This window comes from Watersipora subatra, chromosome 3 (genome assembly GCF_963576615.1).
Source record: "Watersipora subatra chromosome 3, tzWatSuba1.1, whole genome shotgun sequence".
NCBI classification, from domain to species: Eukaryota; Metazoa; Bryozoa; class Gymnolaemata; order Cheilostomatida; family Watersiporidae; genus Watersipora; species Watersipora subatra.
The window spans coordinates 6290157-6314557 of NC_088710.1; the positions used below are offsets into that span (position 1 = coordinate 6290157).

The 24401-nt window shown below is 35.3% G+C and overlaps 2 protein-coding genes across 2 annotated transcripts in view; one reads left to right on the top strand and one right to left on the bottom strand.

Annotated features, from left to right (window-relative positions):
• Positions 1-12776, bottom strand: part of LOC137390285 (uncharacterized) — a 38290-nt gene extending 25514 nt beyond the window's left edge. The window contains exons 1-10 of the mRNA XM_068076620.1: positions 12632-12776; positions 8194-8327; positions 7952-8072; positions 5095-5302; positions 4871-4991; positions 4771-4781; positions 4338-4418; positions 3950-4255; positions 1855-1983; positions 765-875 (exon numbers count right to left, since the gene is read on the bottom strand). Coding sequence (XP_067932721.1) covers positions 765-875; positions 1855-1983; positions 3950-4255; positions 4338-4418; positions 4771-4781; positions 4871-4991; positions 5095-5302; positions 7952-8072; positions 8194-8327; positions 12632-12643 — 1234 coding nt within the window. The 5' untranslated portion in view covers positions 12644-12776. The remainder of the gene's footprint in view (positions 1-764; positions 876-1854; positions 1984-3949; positions 4256-4337; positions 4419-4770; positions 4782-4870; positions 4992-5094; positions 5303-7951; positions 8073-8193; positions 8328-12631) is intronic.
• Positions 12777-13603: 827 nt separating this feature from the next.
• On the top strand, positions 13604-24161 carry LOC137390102 (chromobox protein homolog 1-like). The gene is made up of 4 exons (XM_068076353.1): positions 13604-13782; positions 18278-18434; positions 23252-23352; positions 23700-24161. Exons 1-4 carry the CDS (start codon positions 13637-13639, stop codon positions 23821-23823), a joined length of 528 nt encoding a protein of 175 aa, XP_067932454.1. The 5' UTR covers positions 13604-13636; the 3' UTR covers positions 23824-24161.
• The last annotated feature ends 240 nt before the right edge of the window (positions 24162-24401 follow it).

Below are 24401 nucleotides of genomic sequence, written 5' to 3' on the forward strand. Positions count from 1 at the left end.
TACTGTGACACATGGTACTAAAGCAATATTCTTCTTAACCAATAAAACATGGAAAGCATTAGCAACGTGTAAATAAACAATTGCGCTGGGAATAATACAGTAATGTATTTGAAGAACCAGACACTTAACAAATTATTATATACATACATAATACAGCAACATCAATACAGACAATGTTCGTACAATACTTCTCTGGAATAGAGTTAAAAAAGAGTTTATATTAGCCATCTGTACATATTTATTACTAGAAGAAATCCGTCCACTGTACAATGTGTAGGGGTACGTACTGGAGAGATAGTTACGTATGCTACACTAGGTAGATAGGCATGTAGTAGGTACACTACTCAGCTCACATACCTAGAAATTAGAGTAAGAAGAATAAGTACAACTGAGCATCTGCTAGGAGAAATTATAGGGAACACATAAATTATAGGTACATACATGTACATACTAATGAAACAATCTAAAACTCAAATGCAGCGCTTGCCTTTTCATTTTAATAAAACATAAAAACGCGACTTCTTTTCAGAAGACGATAACAAAGCCATGAAGGATACCTCTTGCATGATGATGATAAGCATATATTAGAAGCGAGAAAGAAGACAAGCCTCACCCCCGCAAGACTTACCTCTCATCATAAGAATTCACAAAATACTTGTTATCGTCGGTCTGCAAACAGAATACAGATATATATATATACTACCTTATAATATGCAGAATTTTACAAAAATAGTTGATCCATATGAAAGATTACGATAACTTACCGGAGGTAGAATAAGGTGACGTGAACGATCTAGCCTGGACTCCACCGACGTATATGGTTGTTGTTTTGATGGGACCTCCACTCGATCGCCCAGCATCGCCTTTAGCATTACCTGAAGCATTTAGAAAGCAAGAATGACCAAAGTAAATAATGGGCTGTATAAATTTTAATAGAAAATAGTAAAAACAAGGCGAGTTTGCAGTATATCTTCTTTGGTACTCGGCTTCATTCTATTGGCTGCAGCTCCGCCTGGCTTGTCATTCACTTCTTGCAGTTGCGTTGTGTCTATAGGGCAATCGAACCTCGACATACCCGTATTGTCAGGTGATGGAGGTCAAACTTTTAAAAAATTACATACAGAATTTAAACAAATACCTCATATAATCCAACATAATACTATGTATGAAATCAAATAGAGAATATGGGTTGTTAAATGTAACTTCAAATTGAGATGCAGCCATGTTTTTTTATAAGCTCGTCTAACTTAAAATGAGATTAACTTTAAATTATCATGAACTATTTATATTTTGTTTTATTTCCATATCAGGTCATGTTACAATATTTATGATTATCACAACCAGCCTTTCCTTTTTTACTAGCCTTCGGTTTCTTTTTGTATAACTCGCTTCATTATGATAACTGTAAATGGCTTTGTGGACTTGTTTAAAAATTAATTTGAAAATGTTTGCTCATGTTTTACCATTAGTTGTTGGTTCAATAATAAAACAAATTATCATCTTTTCCCGTTAATACTACTATTCGTACTAGTTTTGTAGGGATCCGTGCATTTGAAACTAAAAAAGCATAAAGCACTATTAGATTTATTTCAAGCATTGAAGAACCAAACAATGTGAAAGAGAATTGCATACGCATGTCCTGATTGACACAACCGTTCGCTTCAAAAAATTTCATCTTGTTTTAGAAAAATATTCTTATATGGAGAGGAATATTTGCTGGCGTTTTTCGCTGTGTATATCGAAAAATTCTTATACTGCGGGCTTAATAATATTGAAATCAACTGACATGATAACGTAGGATAAATCTAGCAATATTTACATGACAAAGTAAAACCAACATAACATCAGACAAACCTGCATTAAATGAAGTGTCCTTGCTTACAGTGCCAGTGTTTCCATTGGCAGAAGCCACCTGCTGCTGTCCATTTGCTGCCATGTATTGACCTGACTGCTGTTTTCCTGTATTATACCCACCTTGATTACCTACAACCACATAATAACTTTACGAGATAGACAAAAATGACAGCCTTTTTTACACAAATACCTACCTCCATATCTCCGTATCGCCACAATTTCCTATCTCAGATCCTATTTCAATCGCCTATCGGTTAAAAAACTCCTATCAAACACACACACCCCCCTTCCCAATAGATTTACAACAACAAAAATCACTCTAAGATGACAAAACGAGATCTTATAATATACCGAGCATCGGCGGAGAAGACATCTCCATAACTAATTGAATATCTACAGAGCTGAGCTGACGCATGCATGAAGAATCAATGTTTCCTTCCGTATTTCCATTGGTTTGTCTGGAAAAAACTTTGGTTAAAGCTGACCCTAACCAAACAAATACCAGACACTAAAGGAGACATTTGTACTCACTGCAATCTAGCATACCGTAAAACCTCTAATTGAATGCCACCTCTATTTGAACGCCACCTCCAATTGACCACCACCCTGAGAGAAGGGTTGAAAAATACACCGCCAATCTCCAATTGAACGCCACTTCCATTTGACCGCAACTTTGACATTATTTGATCTTTCAGAGTCCATATTACCAACTGATCAGTAGAAAAGTGTACACAAAATCGTATTAATAATGAATCGTTTATATCAATAACAGTTAATTCTCTTGTTGTCCAATTCCAAAGTTTTCGTTTTTTTCGTTAAAACTTTGAAAGCAACACCGTAACAATGATCAACCACTGTCTCAGGCTAGTAGTAGCTCCCTGTTTAACGCGGTCTTTCTACTTCGAATTAGCCTACATCTATAAAAAAAAACGACTTAAATGTATGATGGAACTTGGAAAGCAATGCCATAGAAATAACTACTATCTCAGGCTAATAGTAGTACCTTGTTTAACGTGGTCCTAATACTTCGAAGGACATGCATATAAAAACCAGTTCACAAGTTTTGGACCAAATGTTATACGTTTAGCGAGCAAACGTTCAGCACCCGTGCTAAATGGAGCACGTGAAAGTTTTGCTCGGCCAAAAAATTGTTTGGACACTAATATCGACTGGTTCAGCAGTGCAGAAAAAGAATTGAAGCCAGAAGATATTGTAGAAGGTATTGGACAACTAGAAGATGTTCGTTCCATCGAATGCAACAATCAGAACGCAGGTATCCGAGCAAACGATGGAAATATTCTTGTTTTAAAAACGTTAATTCTTGTTTCTGCATGTAATATAAGTATGGTTCGTTTATGTAACTTGTACATGAAAATATATTTGTATCATTTGATAGATTATTGTTGTATAACTTATAAATATGCAGATTTATAGCATGTTATTTAATAGCATTTTGGGGCTATCTTAACACGGCTTACAATTGATCGATGCCCATAACTCCACTTCTATTGCCCACATAAAAAGCCAAGTTTGGCTGCAAACTGTAGCAAATATATCAGTGATTGCAATGAGCTTTTATTCAACGATGTTAAATATAGATAAAAATATGTCTTAAACTTTAGAATGAAATAAAAATTGAAAACGCCAACAAATTGCAAAGAAGGACACAAGCTATAATAGCATCGCAAGTCTATTGCAAGCAATAGATATCAACTGGTAGAGATATTTCTTGGTTTCTTGTTGCATATTTATTTAGAGATCTTGGACAAGTTAGAGGTAAGTTAGCATATTTATTGCATTCAAAATGTTTAATATCGATCCACTGGAAAGAGGGCAAAATATAGGCGACATTTGCTTCACCCGTAATAGGGCAAAATATAGCTTGCAAAAATTCTGACGAGCTATTTGAAAAATAGACCGCCAGCCTCTATTTGAACGCCGCCTCTAATTGACCGTTACCATCGAGGAAAGGTTGAAAAATAGAGCGCCATGACGTTCAGTTAGAGGTTTTACGGTATTAACCACAAGAAGCAAACAATCTTACTGAAATGTTGCTCTGGATACAACAAAAATAGATGAAAGCTGAAACACATACCTTGCATCATTCGATTGCTGGCCTGCATGTTGTTACCCATCATTCCTTGCTGATTTCCTACCATCATGCCTTGATTACCCATCATCATACCTTGATTGTTCATCATCCCTTGGTTGTTCATCATGTTCTGGTTGCCCATCATCATCCCTTGATTTCCCATCATATTCTGATTGTTCATCATCATCCCTTGATTTCCCATCATACCTTGGTTGTTCATCATCCCTTGATTTCCCATCATTCCTTGATTTCCCATCATGTCTTGGTTGCCCATCATGTTCTGATTCATCATATTTTGGTTCATCATTCCTAGAGCATAGAAGAACATGATCATTACATGATGCTAAATAAGCACAGATTATGACCATGAACTAATAAGAAAAGCACTCACCTTGGTTGCCCATCATGTTGCCTCCCATCATCATCTGATTACCCATCATTTGATTTCCATTGTTGTTGAATTTACCACCACCTGCGCGCACAGACATGCAAAGCTAGACCGAAGTGCAACAAAAACAGCAAAACTGTTTGCTGTAAAATCTGAGAGCCAGTTACAATTACCAGTGTAATAATAAAAAGAATAATTAATTTCCTGCAGACACGCTAGTCACTAAGAAAAAAAAGTAACTGCGGCAAAATATACAATTAATAAAAGTTCCATGGTTGATTGCAGTTTTCCGTCCAAAATATCAACGAATTGCACTTTAAAGGCTAGGACAAGAATTAGACTTTCGCCAGTCTGAAATGAGACAGCTTAGGAAAGGTCTGTGGAGGTTTAAGTATAAACTGTAAAAATTGAAGAGAATCTTCTGGCATCTACTCACCCTGGTTGTACCTACAATAACAGAAATACGTACTGAGTGGTCAGACAGGAACTAAGCGGTAAGGATTAAAGCACGATAAAAGAACCAAAGGTGAACTTACGAGTTGCCCCAATTGCCCCTTTGACCCCCTCGGTTCATCTCATTTGGGTTACGAGCTTTTTTTACTTCAACCTTGACGCCATTAATGGTCACTTTGCGATAGGGCTGAGAGGTTGCGTGCACTAAAACCAACAAAAAACAATGCAGAAAGAGACTTTACCAACCACTGGGTCTCTCATAACATCAAACACGTGGCACGACAAGTTATGATTGGTATGTACTTACAGTAGCACTTATCTACAGAGTCAAAGTCAGAGAAAGTTACAAATGCAAATCCCTTCATTTTCCCGGTTTCCTTGTCAGTGTAGGTGTCTATTTTTTCTATGGGTCCAAACTGCGAGAAGAACTCCTGCATATTTGCCTCGGTGATTGGATCTTTTACGCCTCCAACAAAAATCTTCTTCACTGTGGTGCGGTCTACAGCGGTTTGCTCCTACATGACAGCCCACAAGAGCCTTAATCACGCGACCCATGAACCGAGTGCTCAAAACATTACAAACAAAGAACATTATTCGTGAGCTGTGCCACTACATCCACATCTAAATACGTTTTAACAAGCAACTTGTAAACAGTATTATCAGATGTATCTCAATGATGCACCACCCCTACCCCTATTAAGATAATTCTAGCTGTAAACATAATCACTGTTAAACTGGCTGAACTGTCCTGTTATCAGCAACATCAAGGCAATCCATCTAATCTAAGTATAAATCTCAAAGTGTGTGTGTGTGTGTTTCGATTTGTCCAGCTTTAGCTATTAAGTTATTGGAATGAAGAACTCATATCGCAAAAGATTTATTTTCGAAACCATCCATTCGCCATGCAAATACCTTACCAATTAAGCTATGCGAGATTTATGGATTTATTGGGCGATTATGTGTCGGTCTGTGGGTGAAAATATGCTACCACTAATTTTATGCTCGCTCTCATGGCTCTTATTAGAAAGAGCTGTAGATACGTACTAGCTTACTCAAACTAGCCAATGGCAATGTGCCAGGCTAATGGCAGGCAACTATATTCTCACTGTTTATAAGCTGATTTGAATACCTAATTTGATTATAAATAAAAAGGTAAATTGGAATTTTCTGAAATAGCTGCAAAGTCAAAATATTTTATATTTTATATTTTATATATATAAAATATATATTTTATATATATTTTATCGTTAGTCATAATCGTAGACACTGAGATACTGGCTGAAGGCCAGGGTTGCACAGGTAATAAAAAAATATTTTGCACAGAAAACTTATCTTAACTTAATCAACAGATATACAACATTCACCATTCTAACTATTGAACTAAAGTGTTTATTGATTTCGGTGTGTGTACAACCAATGTATAACTAAAATATTCAAAAACTGAACGTTTAGGTAAAACAGATTGTTGAAAAACATTTCTTACTTCTTACGCTACACATTCATTCTAGATTTAAAACAGATTATAAACAGTGGCAGGTAATATAGTTGCCATTGGCTAAGTTTCTTCAGCAAATGAATTTGCGTAACTTAATCTAGTCTAAGTATTTACTACAATAAGACTCGTGTCCATCCTTCCGCCTGGGCCTTACGAAAAAAGATTGTATCATATAGGAATCAAAGTTGTACATTCTGTGAATGTACGGATGTGAACCAAAGCGTACTACCACTATGCCATGCAGCCAGCTTGCCACAGCTCGTAGTAATTGTGCTTATAATCACTATGCATCACGATCTCTCACGAAATCATCATCTTTAAAGGTGCTAGTAGTAACCAACCCATAGTAAGTTATTCCTAGTATGGCAAAGTAGCCGCGTTGCGTAGTGGTTAGCGCGCCTGTCTGCAAAACTGGGGTTTCACAATTTAATTCCAGTGGGAAGCAATTTTTTCATTCCTATAACTTTATCGCTATAACTAGACATGCGAATGACAGACAAACTAACACTTAAATTGTTTATATATAGAAGAGAGACAGACAGCACAATTTAAATTATTATCAATGATATAAAATACATGTAAGACTACCTTAGCGCTCCCTGGTGGTTATTTCCTATGCTAATAAACTACAACAATTGGCAACTTCTCCCTACTTTTGCTCTGGTGAAGTCATTACGATTTCGGATAATACAAAGAGTGGAATATCATAAACACAAAGATGCCAGCAAACATTCTGTCATGAAATCTTTCGTGAAGGGTAAATCTAACAAAGTTTTTTCTTTTTGGTTTTTCTATACTTATTTATTCTAAAAAGGATACCGATGCACATGGACAGATCGTGACCTCATCCCTTTTCAATTTATTATATCAAATAGCGATGCAAATGAATATTAAAAAGTTACCCTTAAAATAAAAATTGAATTGATCAACCAGTGATACTGTAATACAATGCTGAAGTGTTGAAGGATTATGCGACATTCATGAGAGATATTTATCGTTAATGGTCTGCTAAAACTTGCACCAAAAGTCTTTCCTAATACATGTATACATATAATCAAAAACTAACACCAAAATTTACTCCATCTAAAATCTTTTTGTTGATGCTAAAAGCTTGGGCAGACCAACAATAAAATCATTGTGCTAATCGTTAGCTGAATCTTAACTGGTCATTATTGCTTATCTATATATACATATATATATATAAATCTCAGTGGTTGTCTGTCTGTCAGTCGTGTGTCCAGTTACAGCGATAATGTTCCAAGTACAAAAAAAAAACTTTCGCAGAGAATTTGAACTCGGAACCTCCAGGTCTGCAAACAGGCGAGCCAACCCATTTGATTATGTGTCCAACTGGCCGTAGCGATTAATAATAGTGCTCATATTCATGATATCAGCTAAAATTTGCATACTTAAACACATGGAAAAATACTATTGGTTATTAACTAGGTCGCTTGAAAATTATGCGTGATATCACAAGATGGCTTCCGATGTAAAACACGCAAGTTACCAGCTTAAGTTACTCCAATTCATTGTGCAATCATTTTATTACCCATGTAGGGCTGATTATTACCTTTACGCTTATGCTTATTTCCTACATTCATCTAGTATGATACTAAAATAACATCAAAATATGGCCTGAAGTCCAGAAAAAAAAAACAGTCACACTTACACTCTTGGGCACCATTCGTTTAGTGTCCACAACTTTATCATCGAGCTTGTGTGGACGACTGTCTTGTACTTTATCGACTGCTTCCTGAGACTCAAATGTCACAAATCCAAATCCTCGTGACCTGAAGGTGTAAGTACTTAGTAAAACAACAAAGCACAGTAATGCATTATAGACCAGAACTGCTAAAACAAAACATAACTAAAAAAGTGACTAGCCATTGAAATGAAGCAAATCAAACGAACCTTTGAGTCTGGTTATCCTTCATTACAATGGAATCTGTGACTTTGCCATACTGGCTAAAGTATTCCTTTAGAGACTCGCTTGTTGTTGTTGAGTGTAGACCTCCAATAAACAGCTTCTTGAAGTGTGCTTGTTCCTAGCATCAAGAAGCAGCTCAAGAAAAGCGCAAAAACTAAATTAACTACTTATTGCTGGCACAAAGTAAAATGGCAAGAAATGCATGGGACAAGGCAAATATTCATAATTTCTCTGACTAATGACTCGATTGCACGTGACAAATATGGCACAGACTTGTTATCACTGTTAAATAGTTTCAACAGTATCTGTTGAAATAAAAATATAAATGAAAAAATAACAATCATTTAAAAAATAAATGAATGACCTTTGCTTAATGATAGGAATGTTTGTTTGTTGTAATTGGAGTTTTGTATTATTTCTTTCATATCACTTTCTTACTTTGATCGCTCCAAGATGGTTACTCAATTCTTGTTATTATAAATTATTAATATTCTTCTAAGAATCACGAAGCCTTTTTCACTACTGCTACAACTCACACTAGTATTCTAGTTAGAAGCACTCAGATATTAGTCAAGCAACGTAGAGCTAAACTATTCAATGGAGAATGAAGAACTGCATACATGTGTACCGATCTACAAAACTGCAATACTTTGTTCATAAAACTTGCGACACGCTATGTTTGATTAATTTTTACCAAAAAGTGTTGTGCCTAAATCTGTGATGACTTGCATGTTGGAATATTTAAAAAAACTACTCTTTGAAGTTGTCAGTTGATTTGGACAAATACAAGTGATTTACCTGTATGAGTCGATCTGAAAAAGCCAATAGAATTTGGATTTAATAAAAAACTCAAAATATTAACTGACATTTCAAATGTTATCTTTTGGAATATAATTTATTGTTATACAACGGAAGTATATTTTAACTCAAACAATCAAGTCAAGAAATTTTCATCGAAGGCAGCTCAGATAATTTAATCCTGATATTAAAATGCGAAACCTAATGCGATACCTATCACGCATTGCCAATGAAATTTTCAAGCCGCAGACGCTTTGCTGACAAAACTCAATCGCAAAATAGCAGACAGTCATAATATGAAACAGGATTGTTGAATGTCCTGACCTTTCGCTAATTTGGGCATTGTTTTTATATTTTATATTGTTTTTATACGACTTTTGATTGACTTGAGATTTACAAGTACCTGATTTGATGATAATAATAATAATAGTGAAGCCAGCCAGAATATACATGATGGTCATGTAATAACATGAAAATTATTATTATATATGTACTATTGCAATAATTTTTAAGGTTACTAATACATTTGTAATGATAGAGTGACCTATCTATACGAGGAAATTTTTGATAGTGACGGAAATAAATAGAACAAATGCTAGCAAAGCTTGCTTTAATGATTTTGTCTATCGCGACAGCGTTTGCTCCCATTGAAAAGTTTTTAACAAAAGCGGATTGATAGCACATCCAAGACAAAGTTTCCTGTCTGAATCACATCTTTTAAAACAGCTGTTATTAAAACGCAGCGGCAACAAGAATATAATAAAATAAGAGTTTGAAATATCTTCTCTACATTAATGGCAATCAGTGTTCATCTTTATAATCTCATGTTCGCCAACTGCTGTTTTCAGATCAAAATTCATGAATCTACCCAATACACCCATATATAAAATACAAGGAAACAAATTATACTTCATTAGTTATCTATTTCAAACTTACTTGTTTTCCGCACAATATACAACATCATTCCGATACATTGATGAAAGGAAATAAACAAATTTGCGGTAATCTATTATTTCCAGTAAAAGATCTAATTTGCTTCTTAAATGGTCTTGTACCCAGTATTTTGTCAAATATTCCCAAATCATTGTCGATTGATTTAGGATTTGAATCAGGCAAGTGATGAAATGTTAGATATCATTTGACAAAAACAGATGATTTGATTTTAATTAAAACTGTTTATACTTGACTTACGTGTCTTCAACTAAAGAGTAATATAGATACGACCCTGTGTAAAACAATTGCTATGTTGATGAGCCAAATTTCTATGAATTGGGATGTGAACAGTCAGATGCAAGTCTCACTATTGTTCGATGCTTTCAATGAATACAAAACGCTCAATTAAGTTATCTATCGGAATTGCAATCAATGTCTACAAATTTTTGCTAATATTTTTGTTGTTAAAAACGAAAGCCTGCCATCCTTATTGGATACATCGCATAACTCGGCACTACCACCGGTTCCAACCCAGTTGATATAAATGATTGTCTGACACTATCGTATCAGACTGCAATTATTTTGCAAGTGTATTGCGTAATGTGCACACAACATTGCTATATTAACTTCAATAATAATATTATAAGTTTTAGGAGCATTCGTGACAACTACTGAAGGACATTTGGTGAAAGGTTTGACCAACTGAACCCTTTTGCAGGCAGAGCGATATTATCGTCGTTTTGCGATACTGACGACAATGGGCAGAGCCACTATTTTGTCACCACACGAACGTTTTTTAAAAATCGATTTCTGGTTAGCTTATTGCCTTTTTCTGTTAAATTTTTTACTTATAGTAAACTACAATATATTGGTATTTGTTAGAAACTAAAAAATAAGCCGTTTTGAGAAAAAAACCATCGTTTTTGCAATATTAAACGAACGAAAAATTCGAAATAAAACTGTCTTTAGATAAAATTGGGAATTTTGTTTGTAGCTTGTTTCTGCTTTTTGAATGTTTTCCCAGAGTGCAACAACTTCTTTTTAGTGTCATGGCACCCTCCAAACGAAATTAGCCAGGTCACTCTAATACTGCAAGGAGTAGTAGTGTTAGTGCTAGCAGTAATAGGATGATATCAGCTGATTGTGATAACTTTTCAGATTTAGTAGCCAGAACTAATAATGACAGTGAATCTGGTTCAGATTGTGACTGGAGTGGTTTTGCATTGGAATCTGAGAGTGAAAGTGATAAAGAAGCTAGTATCAGTTTTCACAACCATGGAGGTGGCAGTGATGCTAGTGCCTGGACTACTATCAGAAATTTATATACTAATCAGGCCTCTGCAAGGGCACATGCTTCCAAAAGTACCATAGCTAGAGAAACAGTTATGAGAAGAATTGAATTGAAACACATTTATTTGTATTTACCTGTATCATAAACACATAATACATGTTTACAATATAAATAAGTGTTCAGGGATTTTTTTAATATCAATTTTTGAAAAAATTAATTTGCCCAAGGGGTCTCAAATAGCCCAAAAAACTTGCCTGCGAAAGGGTTTTAACTTATCAAAATTATCTCAACACCTCAAAATCTCACCATCTCCAAGGAAATCCACCATTTAATTTCTCTCCGACGATTTCTATATCCAACAGTACCCTAACAAGGCAATCTACTTCTAAACTATTTGGCTTTATCATCAACGACTCTCTATCATGGCTAGACCACATCTCATTCATCTCAAATAAAATATCATCCAACCTACATATATATATATCTATATATATATATATATATAACATTCGTCATCTTATGAACTTTGATACTGCCAAACTATATTACTATAATCTTATCCATGCTCATCTTATATATGGCCTTCATGCGTTCTACCCTACAACACAATACTACTGTAAAATACACTAACACACCATTTATGTTACAAAAAAAGCTCTGCGACTCACATGCAGACACCTAAACATACATCATAAAAATCATCGCTTACCACCTACCAGCTTAATAGCAAACACTACTGGTGTTCTTCCCTGACCTAAGCGGCCGCAGTACTTTACCGGCCTCATTGCTCATTCAATGCTCAACAATACCTGCCCCAAAAATCCAAGCTATATAGCTTTCAAACCATAAACTATTATCACAAATCCAGGACCAGATTTAAATTACCTAATGCCATAAACCACAACAAACTCAACAGTACTCTACTGAATTCATTTAATAGCCTCTGCACTCGTTTAAGAATTCTTTCTCTGCAATCTTCTAAAACGAAACTCAAACTACATCTACCATCCTTCGATTAATAATAGCATTCAACATATAGCCTTGTCTATTTTATCATTTCTGTATTATATCTTTGTTTTCATAACTAGAAATCTGTTGCAATAAATATGCATAGCTAGTTTTACAGAGCTTATACTTGGCCACATTTTGTTTAAACAACACTTATGTCAATTCTCAAGCTTACTTTTACATAGTTTATGCTTTCAGTTCCAACATTATTATATTAGTTGGACTATTCCTTAGGTTTTATTTTGTATACTGCTTTTTAGTTTACTTGCTGTGATACTTTGTGGAAAGCATATTGTAAAATATGACTATTGCTTACCACAACAAATATTGCTCATATATAAAAACCAAATTGTTAAACCGTAGAAGTAAATAACAATTGGTGCTATACTTACAAATTCTGCCATATTTGAGAATTTCAACAAACTTGTCTTCGGAGAATTATATACTAAGCGAAGGTGGTTACTTGACACGATGTTGTTAGAAGGAACCGTTTCCGTAGGACAACGATGCCCGATTTGCGTGCTACAAAGATTTAAGATGGAGGTCGCTTACTTCAGATCACCGTTGTTCTTAGACTATATTAAATGGTTTTTGCTGAGCGTTTTCAGAAAAATAAATCTGTTTAGAATAGATAAAGTTGCAATTTTTTTTGTTTCAAAGTTTGCACATTTTGCATTAACTTATCAATTTAATTTTAAAATTTTTGAACTCTTTTTGAATATAAAAGTTTGTTTGAAGGTTACATTTGGCGGTAGATGAGGTCTTTCTTCCATGTCGTAAACACGTTTTGTATATACAAGTTGTATGTACAATATTTTGATATTTATTTTTTGTTGTATTTATTTTATTAAATCTTGTTGTAGTAATCGGTGTATCAGATTTATATGCTTTTTTAAACAAACCATTTGTAGGAATCATTTCGAAACAACATAAAAATAACCAATTAGACGAGTATCAGTCGAGCATTTATGTCTGCGTATATTTATAGCTTATTGCCTTGGAATAGTGCTGGCTTTTGAGCCACAATCATTATGTCAAATGTTAAAAAACAACACTGAGTCAAAAAATTTTTGATTCATGTTGTTCAAAACATCGCAGTTCATCTAAGTGATGTAAAATTTCTTTCATACTGCTGTTTTATGATTAATAAGCCGTGGGAAATCTAGTCATTCATTAGTGTTTTGCTATAAACGCTAAAGTCAAGTCGTCAAATGTGTAGTAACGAGTAATTGGAAAAGTCTAATTCGAGTTTAATCGACTGATATGATTGATTCAGTATGATATGATACATTGCAATTGCCTGCATGCTCTCATGTTTCATTCAAGCTAAGTACAAATGGATTACTAACGGACTCAGTTTGCAGTTATTTTAATTCCTGTCACTACTTTGGTAGATAATGGCAGACGCTGAGCCCGCAGTCAAAAAGCCAACTGATGCATCGGAGGAGGAAGAGGAAGAAGAGTTTGTCGTGGAAAAGGTTGTCAACAGGAGAACGAAGCATGGAAAGACCGAGTATCTCCTCAAATGGAAAAACTATGATGAGTATGTCATCGTTAATGCTCGTTATTGATGACAAATTAGCACAACATATTATAAAAGCTTATTAAAAAGTCAAATAGCACACAAAAATTCAAATTAAAGACATTTCATCTATCCAAGTATTTTATAGAAGGCGTCAGCAGTGATTGCAATTTAAAGTTAGGGAAAATTATTCGATTGTTTTAATACAACTACATTCATATTGCAGCCGCTATGACCAAACAAGTTTTTCAAAAAAAAACCAACAATATTACCGGTAATTAATAAATTGTAGCTGGCTTGGTCACTTGATTGGATGATGAAAATGCAAAGTTTGAATAAAAAAATTCCAAATATTTTCATGCTGTATAAAAGTATAATGGTTTTGTTTCTTGACTGTAAAAAAGATAAGTTTTAGCCCAAACTGAAAGATTAATATTAAAAACCAAGAATCATTTGTTCTTATTGTTCTAGACAGGTAATGAAATAACCTGGTTTAAAGATCAACTTTGGTATAAGAAAAAAAAACGTACATCTCAAGCATCTTGAAACTTGTTTGGTAGTTTCTGGGGTTTCTGGTAGTTTCAGATTTGAAGTGAAATCATCAGAATGATTTTTAAATCAGGTGTTCAATTTCAAACAAAAATGAAGGACAAGGTTCTAAATCGTGGTTCCACAATGATGAAGCTTTGCCCCATTATCGGACTAACTTTATTGATTCGTTTGCGCATAGCCAAAGTCATCAATAGGGTTGTAGGAAGGACTGAAAAAGGTCATATTTCTATTTATGTTGTGTGTGGCGAGGAAAGGGCAAGCAGTGTGCATCATTATGTCAGCTATTATAAACTGAATTACAGAAACCTAAAATACAAAGAATCTGTAAATCGTAATAAACACAGAGGCTGTTTATTATTACAGTGCACCCCCGGGTTGCAATGTCGCTGTTATACGTTTTTTGTCTTACGATGTGGAACATGGTGTTTGTTCGCCTTCTGCCATTCAAATTTTTCCTGATACGATATCAACAATGATTTCTCTTGAAATTCAAATTTGGCATTTGTGTGGTGAATACGTCTGAATAATGAACAGGCTGATACGCTGTTCGCATGAAAATTAAACGAAGGTTAAAATTTTGCCATTTAATATATTAACCGTAAACATTAGTTTATTATGCTTATATAACTACATACAGTGTATAACTTAAATTCCCTTAGCCATGGGTTCTAAGTTCATTAGCGACGTCGTCGGAGGAAGTAAGAAAAATTATTACCGTTGCAACGAAGCTAGAGTTAATATATTAATTAACTATTTCATTAAAGTTAGATTCAAAGTTTCTGTTATGTAGCATCCCCGAAGTTTAGTATACCGAAGGTGTATCAAGTCACTCAGATCGCCGTTCGCCATTACATCTACTTCCAAGTTAAAAACTTCATACTGTAGTGTACTATTCATACGGCAATGTTACATTTTGTAGATTTTAGAAACTACTAAATAGGCATTTATTATTTTATTAATGTACGCACGGAATTACAACGATTAAGACCACATTCTTCCACCATAATATCCTGTTTTATGTCATTTTTTCATAATATAGTAAAAATTAATTTGTTTTTAAGTATTTTATCTTGGAAATAGTGCCTTGAGATACGAGTGAATTTACATACAAGCTCAGTCCCAGAATGCATTAAGTTCATATATGCCGAGGTATGACTGTGCCAGAATATTTCGTATTAGAATGCTTGAGGTGCTTTTTTAATGTTTTTCAAATGCGGCGTCATTATATTTGCTGTCACAACATATGGTGTTAGCAAGGTTTGAATTTTCAGTCTATTGTATGCATTTTGCAATAACCGTATGGCTATTATTATGCCATTAGACTCAAGTCATGTCATCAGTACCGTAAGTAGCCAGTTAAGGTTTACTGCGAACCAGATGGATTGTGATTGGTTGACAAATTGTGATTTGTCGATGACTTGAGAAACTCCGATTAGCAGATGCTAAAAATTAGCGAGTGAAATTTTGTACACGTCCTCAAATGGTCAACTATGTAGACGTTTGATGCTTAACACGTCTGCACGTTTTAGCAAATTTCAACAAGGCTTGCTGCAAATCTTTGGAAACTTTTTGATAATACATGCAGATAAAAAAATGCATGCTACATACCCTACAGGATGAAAATATTCGTTGGTCATAAAAATTCGCGATTTCGCGAGCAGTTAATCCCGCGAATTATTAAATTCAGTGAATAATTAGTTCTATTTTTAATCACAAGAGAGAATAACTCTTGCATCAATTTGAAAACTAGTCGCTAGCCTAGTTTTTAATGTAAATACTAAACGTAATTGAATTCCAAAACATTTTTAAAATCATTGTCTGAGCGTTGAGCTAACACCATTGGCAATGCATCACATTTATTTACAAAATTATTCGAGGTTGTCACAAGATATGCAGAATGGCGTCATCGCGAAAATAGCCGCGAGGCAGAAGTACTAAACGTAGCCGAGTTCCAAAACTTCTTTAAAATCATCGCCAGGCTTCGAGCTTTATTGCCATTGCGTCAAACTTTACAAAATTATTCAAAGTTTTTACAAGTTATTCGACATGGCTTCAGCATAGCAAAAAAGCTCTCCTAGTCTCTCTACATTAGAATCAACTTCATCAATCTCTAATACCGAAGTCAAGGACGATTCTGATCTGGATATTATGGTATGTATTTGATTTGCAGTGCAGATACGTTTTTTCATAATCAACTGCATTAGTTAATTCTTTTGTTTAAAAACTGATCGCTTTCATCAAATACTTCAGCTATTGTTTTTGTACTTCCTCAACACTCGTTAATATTTTTTCTTTTTTGTGTTTACTGCAGATTGAGAATGAAACAACCTACTCCGATTACGAAAACTAGAGACAAGTAGTAATATTCATCAAGGCAGGAAGTTTGGCAGAAAGGCAACCAGTCAACCTAGACCCCTTCATCGACAACTCCTTGATATCGCTGTAGCAAACATGATTAAATTATATATTTTATTTCATGTATAGATTATAATAATGTAATGTAATAATATTATAATTTATTACAAACTTGAGTGTACAAATAAAATATTTCAAATACAAATAAAATTTTACAAATGATGAATGGAGTAAATATAAACAGTTTAGTCCATATGGCGGTTGTCTCGCAATAAAATTAAACTGGTACTCTTGATATGTGAATACTAGCGTGTAATGGTGCTTTCTGACTAGTTATTTTACTAATAGCAGATCTGTCACTGTCTTGGGTAGGTGTTGAAGGCGATTCTCTCGCTACTACATGGCTGGTAAGGAAGTTATCATCAGAACTCTCCTCGTGGCTTACTATTGCAAAGTTCTGCCGGTTGGCCAAAGATTTGTGCTCGTAAAGGCGCTTTTGTTCCTTTTTTAAAAACACATATATTCTTCTCGTAAGTAGCTGCGGTCACATCAACCTCAATTTCCAGACCTCCCTGAATGATTGGTGTTCTTCTAAGAATGACATCTACCACCCTTGCAATCATTGTTCTTCGGTGTATGATGAAAAATCTTTCTCTCACACTAAAACAAATAATGAAGCAGTAGGGATGGAAAAAACTACGGTAGTATTGCGTTTTACCGAAGAACCAAAGTAAAATTCAACTAATTTAGTAAATGTAAAAACTCATTACTTACCACAAGTTGTTGGCTTATCAAAGGCCTCCAAAGCGATGAATATTCGTGAAAACCTCTGGACGCAGCAAAAATTGTTTACTGTAGAATAGCACGATCGCCTCGCAGTTGTAAGCTAATTATAAACCGGAACACGCGGTGTGCGCATGCGTAGTAATAACTATTACTAGCCGCAATAGAGTTAACTTTTCCTAGAGAGCGGCAGTTTTCAGCCGCGAATAAATTCATCCGCGAATATGCATGAAAAGACAATTTTCGCGAAATATAACTCCGCGAATAAATTCATCCTGTAGGGTAACAGATTGTACAGAGTTTTTTAATAACTCATCCAATAAATCTATTTTTGAGTTTCTAAAACCTTTTAGTGATGCTGTGGTACGGTCCCTGCATTTGCTAACGGGAATGACAACTTGCAATACAGCTCCAATTTATTAAAACCTTGCATTTCCTTGTGGTTGTTACTGAAGCTTCATGAACTTAACATCAAGTTGTAAAGAAGTATTTTTAGTATTTAAATATTATTTTTAATTGTATTGTTTTTATGAAACTGTTGGAATAAAACTTGCGATGCATTTCGTGATGGTAGCTGAAAAATTTATTATTGCTAGTTTTGAGACGAGCATGTAAACCAATCTGAGGCAGTGAATGTCTTTCTTTAATGTCTTTTCTTTCTTTAATCACAAGTGTTTAAAATTTAGACAACCTTATTGGCATTGAAATAAATTTACTGTCACGGATCGCTTAATTCTATAAACTGATAAAATAGCAATTTGGCTATTGTTATTCAAAAATAATATGAGGAAGTTCAGTTCTCATTGTGATTCACCTTTAACCTTAGTTCGGAAAACACTTGGGAGCCGGAAGACAATTTGGACTGCTCAGAGCTGATAGCGGAATATGAAGAGAAGCGTAGACGCGAGGAAGAAAAGAAAAAATCCAGATCAAAACCGAAAGTTGAAGAGCCAAAGAAAAAGAAACAGAAAACCGGACCAGAGGTATCCACTTGCACGTAGATTGTTGAGGATTTTGCTCAGTCTCCTGCATTCGCATTAGGTCTGGTTAGATGGTAGGAGCTGCAAACTGTTTAGGAGTAGCTATTGTGCTGAAATGTGCTGTACACTATATGACTTTATTGTACCACTGCGAGTGAAGAGGTGAGTGCCTACTCATACCATAATCTCAAACAACACAAGATAGACAAAAGGGACACAGCCAACGACATAAGAGTAAAGGCGTGGTCACACGAGCACCGAACCGATGTAGGTTCGGTTCGGAGGCTGGTTCGGTTCGTGGCACATGTCACACGGCCACCGAAGTAACTTCGCTTCTTAGATACCATACGTATAGAGACAGGACACGGTTTCATTAGTAGTTTTTATGTATTTGAGTTAAATATTTCTATTGTAAACAAAAAACTTTGAGGAACTATTATAAATCATAATTACACAGCAGATTTATCAGAAGATCGTTCAGCTGCTCAAAATAAATCACTCGATACAAAGATTTTGCTAACCCTTCCCATCAACATAATTATATTTTTTTAATAACATATGAATGTTTTTCTATGCTGAGTACATAACAAACAAAAACAGTCTTTATCATAGTACTGTGGTTTTACATAAATAAATCAGTCAACGATACTTCATCAGGATGAATATGACACATTACTTATATTCCACACGAAAGAAAATCACAACCATTCTCTTACATTTATGCAAAACTTCAGTGCAACATCTTACATTTATGCAACCCAATCACAAGTCTGGGTGAACCTTGTCGTAAATTGCTTCATGTTGTTTATTTAACGAAATAAAAGTATCGTCTCATTTCTTTTTTAATTTTACTCACACGCACGTAAGGAGAAATGTGACGCGTGCTCGCTAGAATTCTAGAACTTTAACCAGCCAATAAAAGCAAGGGTTCGGCACGAAATTTCGAGCAGTACCGAAATAGTTCGTTTCGGTTAGAAATGTCTTCGGCCGAACTTTTTACAGCTGAGAGCTCATTTAGTTCGGTTCGGTGCTCGTATGACCACGCCTTAAGGCTTACTGCCAGTAATGAACACATAACAAAGGCAAACCACAATTATGTAACAATGCCCCGCTTGCAAGCTGTATGTCATGACTCTCTTCTCTCACCACAGCTATTACCAGCTATTATCTATTATTTGTCGCGTGTGAAAACTGAACACTGTCCTTGTATCCTTTTCGTTCCTCTCACAGATAACCGTTCATAATTTAAGTGTTTACCTTACCTGTTGACTGAAAGAGCTTGTTGCAATTCGTTGATAGTCTAGTGCAGTGACTACATTTAAACCGTAATACCTACACTCAAATACCTTGATTTATTTATTTTGTCCTGCCATGCAAAATATCTAACACCTGCCCCATGGTGGAGTAGTCCTAGTTTGGCTAACTTTGAGTACAGTGCAAGCTACGACGTCCCTGTTTTACAGTTTTTTCGCCATATGATGTGGAACTCGATATTTATTGTTCCCTCTTTAAGGCTTTTGTTTTGTCGTATAGCATCAACAAATATCTCTCGAAATTCCAATTTGGTGGTTGGTGTGCTAAATACGTCGAAATAACGAAGATGCCGAAATGCTATTAGCCGAAATTCCACCCACAACGCCTGAAGGAGATGCGATATTTACTCTCTCTCTCAGTTCAGCATTCTTCATGTTTCGTAAATACTTGATGTAGCGTGTGTTGAAGGAAAATTAGTGAAAAGTAAGCGAAACTGAAAAATTATTGTGCATTTTAATGTAATATATGCTATAAGCTTGATTCACTATATGTATATACCCTACAGGATGAAAATATTCGTTGGTCATAAAAATTCGCGATTTCGCGAACAGTCAATCCCGCGAATTATTAAATTCAGTGAATAATTAGTTCCATTTTTAATCACAAGAGAGAATAACTACTGCATCAAACTGAAAACTAGTCGCTAGCCTAGTTTTTAATGTAAATACTAAACGTAATTGAGTTCCAAAACATTTTTTAAAATCATTGTCTGAGCTTTGAGCTAACACCATTGGCAATGCATCACATTGATTTACAAAATTATTCGAGGTTGTCACAAGATATGCAGAATGGCGTCATCGCGAAAATAGCCGCGAGGCAGAAGTACTAAACGTAGCCGAGTTCCAAAACTTCATTAAAATCATCGCCAGGCTTCGAGCTTTATTGCCATTGCGTCAAACTTTATACAAAATTATTCAAAGTTTTTACAAGTTATTCGGCATGGCTTCAGCATAGCAAAAAAGCTCTCCTAGTCTTTTTACATTAGAATCAACTCCATCAATCTCTAATACCGAAGTCAAGGACGATCATGATTCTGATCTGGACATTATGGTATGTATTTGATTTGCAATGCAGATACGTTTTTCCATAATCAACTGCATTAGTTCATTCTTTTGTTTAAAAACTGATCACTTTCATCAAATACTTCAGCTATTGTTTTTGTACTTGCTCAACACTCGTTAATATTTTTTCTTTTTTGTGTTTACTGCAGGTTGACTACGAAAACTAGAGACAAGTAGTAATAATATTCATCAAGGCAGGAATATTGGCAGAGAGGCAACCAGTCAACCTAGACCCCCTTCATCGACAACAACTCCTTGATATCGCTGTAGCAAACATGATTAAATTATATATTTTATTTCATGTATAGATGTATTATAATTTATTACAAACTTGAGTGTACAAATAAAATGTTTCAAATACAAATAAAATTTTACAAACGATGAATGGAATAAATATAAACAGTTTAGTCCATATGGCGGTTGTCTAGCAATAACATTAAACTGGTACTCTTGATATGTGAATACTAGCGTGTAATGATGCTTTCTGACTAGTTATTTTGGCAATAGCAGCTTTGTCGCTGTCACCGTCTTGGGTAGGTGTTGAAGGAGATTCTCTCGCTACTACATGGCTGGTAAGGAAGTTATCATCAGAACTCTCCTCGTGGCTTACTATTGCAAAGTTCTGCCGGTTGGCCAAAGATTTGTGCTCGTAAAGGCGTTTTTGTTCCTTTTTAAAAAAAATATATATTCTTCTCGTAAGTAGCTGCGGTCACTTCAACCTCAATTTCCAGACCTCCCTGAATGATTGGTGATCTTCTAAGAATGACATCTACCACCCTTGCAATCATTGTTCTTCGGTGTATGATGAAAAATCTCTCTCACACTAAAACAAATAATGAAGCAGTATGGATGGAAAAAATTAGTATTGCGTTTTACCGAAGAGCCAAAGTAAAATTCAACTAATTTAGTACATGTAAAAAACTCATTACTTACCACAAGTTGTTGGCTTATCAAAGGCCTCCAAAGCGATAAATATTCGTGAAAACCTCTGGACGCAGCAAAAATTGTTTACCGTAGAATAGCGCGATCGCCTAGCAGTTGTAAGCTAAATATAAACCGGAACACGTAGTGTGCGCATGCGTAGGAATATCTATTACTAGCCGCAATAGAGTTAACTTTTCCTAGAGAGTGGCAATTTTCTGCCGCGAATAAATTCATCCGCGAATATGCATGAAAAGACAACTTTCGCGAAATATAACTCCGCGAATGAATTCATCCTGTAGGGTAACTACATATATAACTTTAATTTGTTAGCCATGGCTCCTAATATTGATAACGATTTTAAAAGAATTAGGAATCAACCATAATCATAAGCAGATCATAACCACTAAATATACTAAAGTTACTTACAGTAACTATAGTTACTGTAAGTAACTATAGTTACTTACAGTAAGTATAGTTACTGTAAGTAACTATAGTTACGAGGGTTAATATACTATTTTGTTACTAATTTTTAATATGTACAGTAGATATATAAATTGTGAAGTTTTTTTACCAGGGGTGTTTGAATTAGATAATTACTATTGGTTTCTATACCCCTCTATACAGCATTTTCGACTTAGGATGCCAACACTGGAACGGATTAATGTCATATAGCGGTAGTCCGTTGTATTTATATTTTCAGACATATTGTGATGTAGCCGTTGTACCCGTTGTGTGCCTATTTCAAGGAATGACTACGCATACCTAGTAATGCATCATTTGCATAACCAACTTGTCCAGCTATTCATTGTCATGTCTAAATAAGTAAACATGGTGGTGTACACAGAGAAGAAACCGGTGTTTGTGTGATTGGTCAAAATTGTTCATTCCTATTAACATACCTATGATTCAATTTTATTACTTCTGTCTCTCATTCCATTTGAGATTCACATTCAAACGGTAGTGATGTGGCATCACACAAATGGCTATTTTATATGGACAAAGATATTCACACTTACAACTGATATACGAATTTCAATCGGGCAAATAGAAGCTGTCCATAACACCTTTCGTATTTATCGTTAGATAATTGCAAATGAGAAGAAACAAAGCTTTTCTCTAGTTGCATTTTTTATTGACATTAATTGTACTTGGCTGATTCTCATCATCAACTTTTAATGGTTTTTCTTCATGGAGAAATATAGCGACAGCAGTACAAATGTTACCGCTAACTCAGATGGTCGACGATACATAACAGAAAGGTACTATGCCGATATTATACTTTAATAATGCCAATAAAAAATTCAGCGGGAATATTATGACCTTCACTGTGGTCAATTCTTAATCTATTTGTAACATAGTTGTTAAAATTTGTTAACTTTATTAACATGTTCTGAGCGACCACGGCGAATATCTGTAGTGCATGCCAGCCATCCATGTTGTCGGCGTATGTGGCCAGGCCTGAATTTGATGTAATGTTTAAAGGCTTTTTACATTTAAAAATAGCTTTTGTTTTGTCTATAGACGGAAGAGAAGACTTCACGAGGATTTAATAGGGGCCTTCAGCCAGAGAAGATTATTGGTGCTACAGACAGCGGTGGTCAGCTCATGTTTTTAATGAAATGGTGGGTCTCTTTCTGTGAGTTGAATACTTCCTTCATGTCTGGTTCAGACCAATGTCATATGTATGGCCTACGAGGTGTTGCACCCTGGTACGCCCGCCGCATAGGACAATGCTCTTATGGAGTACTCGTAGGATTTATTTATGTCATCCTTCAGATCCCATAGCTATCGCCGGTTCATGCACACCTGCATAAGCTTGCATAGCTGTGGGCAGCACTGGTGACATTGGTCTGAGCCAGGCAATACGAAGGTCTCTGCATAACGAAGGTCTCTGCATAACTCACAACTTATGTTATTATAATGGCGACTATCCACAGCATGCCTGACACCACGTGACATGTACTTGCAGGAAAGACTGTGAGGAGGCTGACTTGGTGCCGGCTAAGCAAGCGAATGTACGTTGTCCACAGGTTGTCATTGCTTTCTATGAGGAGAGGCTCACGTGGCACACTCCTGAGGAGGAGAAGAAGTAGACCTCAAAGACATTCTTGTATAAATCCTAGTCTAACTGTGTATGTATATAATACTAAGCCATGGTTCCAAGTCCTCTTATCTCTTCATTCCTACTGCGCTGCATGTAGCTGCATGTACTTGGAGGGGCTGTCGTTGTTCACTGCTGGCATATTTTACTGTAGTATCAGTTGAGAGTGATCAAGAACTTACTGCCTTATTTGAATGTGTCGAACATTTGTTCTTTTTCACAATGTTAATAAGCACATTCTCCCAGAACAGGCCTTTTGCCATATATGTATATATATATATATCTATAAATAAATTGCCGCTTGCTTCAATCGGCAGGAAAAATAGACAATGAATAGAAAATTGGAATGTATTGTGTATGTTTTTGTTGGTTACATCAAATGCTGCAGTTTCAAGTATTAAAGCATCTCGAGGTTTGCATGCATCTTAACTTTAGATCTTTACGTTTTTCCATTTTTAAAGTTCATCATCTAGTTCTTTATATTACCTACTGAAAATTGGTTGACTGCTTTGGCTTGACTCACTGATGTATTTGCAAGGGCTTAAGGCACTCGCGGTAGCAATGTGCAGG

Coding starts and splice junctions, on each gene's coding strand:
- LOC137390102 (XM_068076353.1), top strand. CDS start 13,637: ATGGCAGACGCTGAGCCCGCAGTCAAAAAGCCAACTGATGCATCGGAG. Junction 13,783..18,277: donor AAATGGAAAAACTATGATGA/GTATGTCATCGT, acceptor CTTTAACCTTAG/TTCGGAAAACACTTGGGAGC. Junction 23,353..23,699: donor CTCATGTTTTTAATGAAATG/GTGGGTCTCTTT, acceptor ATGTACTTGCAG/GAAAGACTGTGAGGAGGCTG.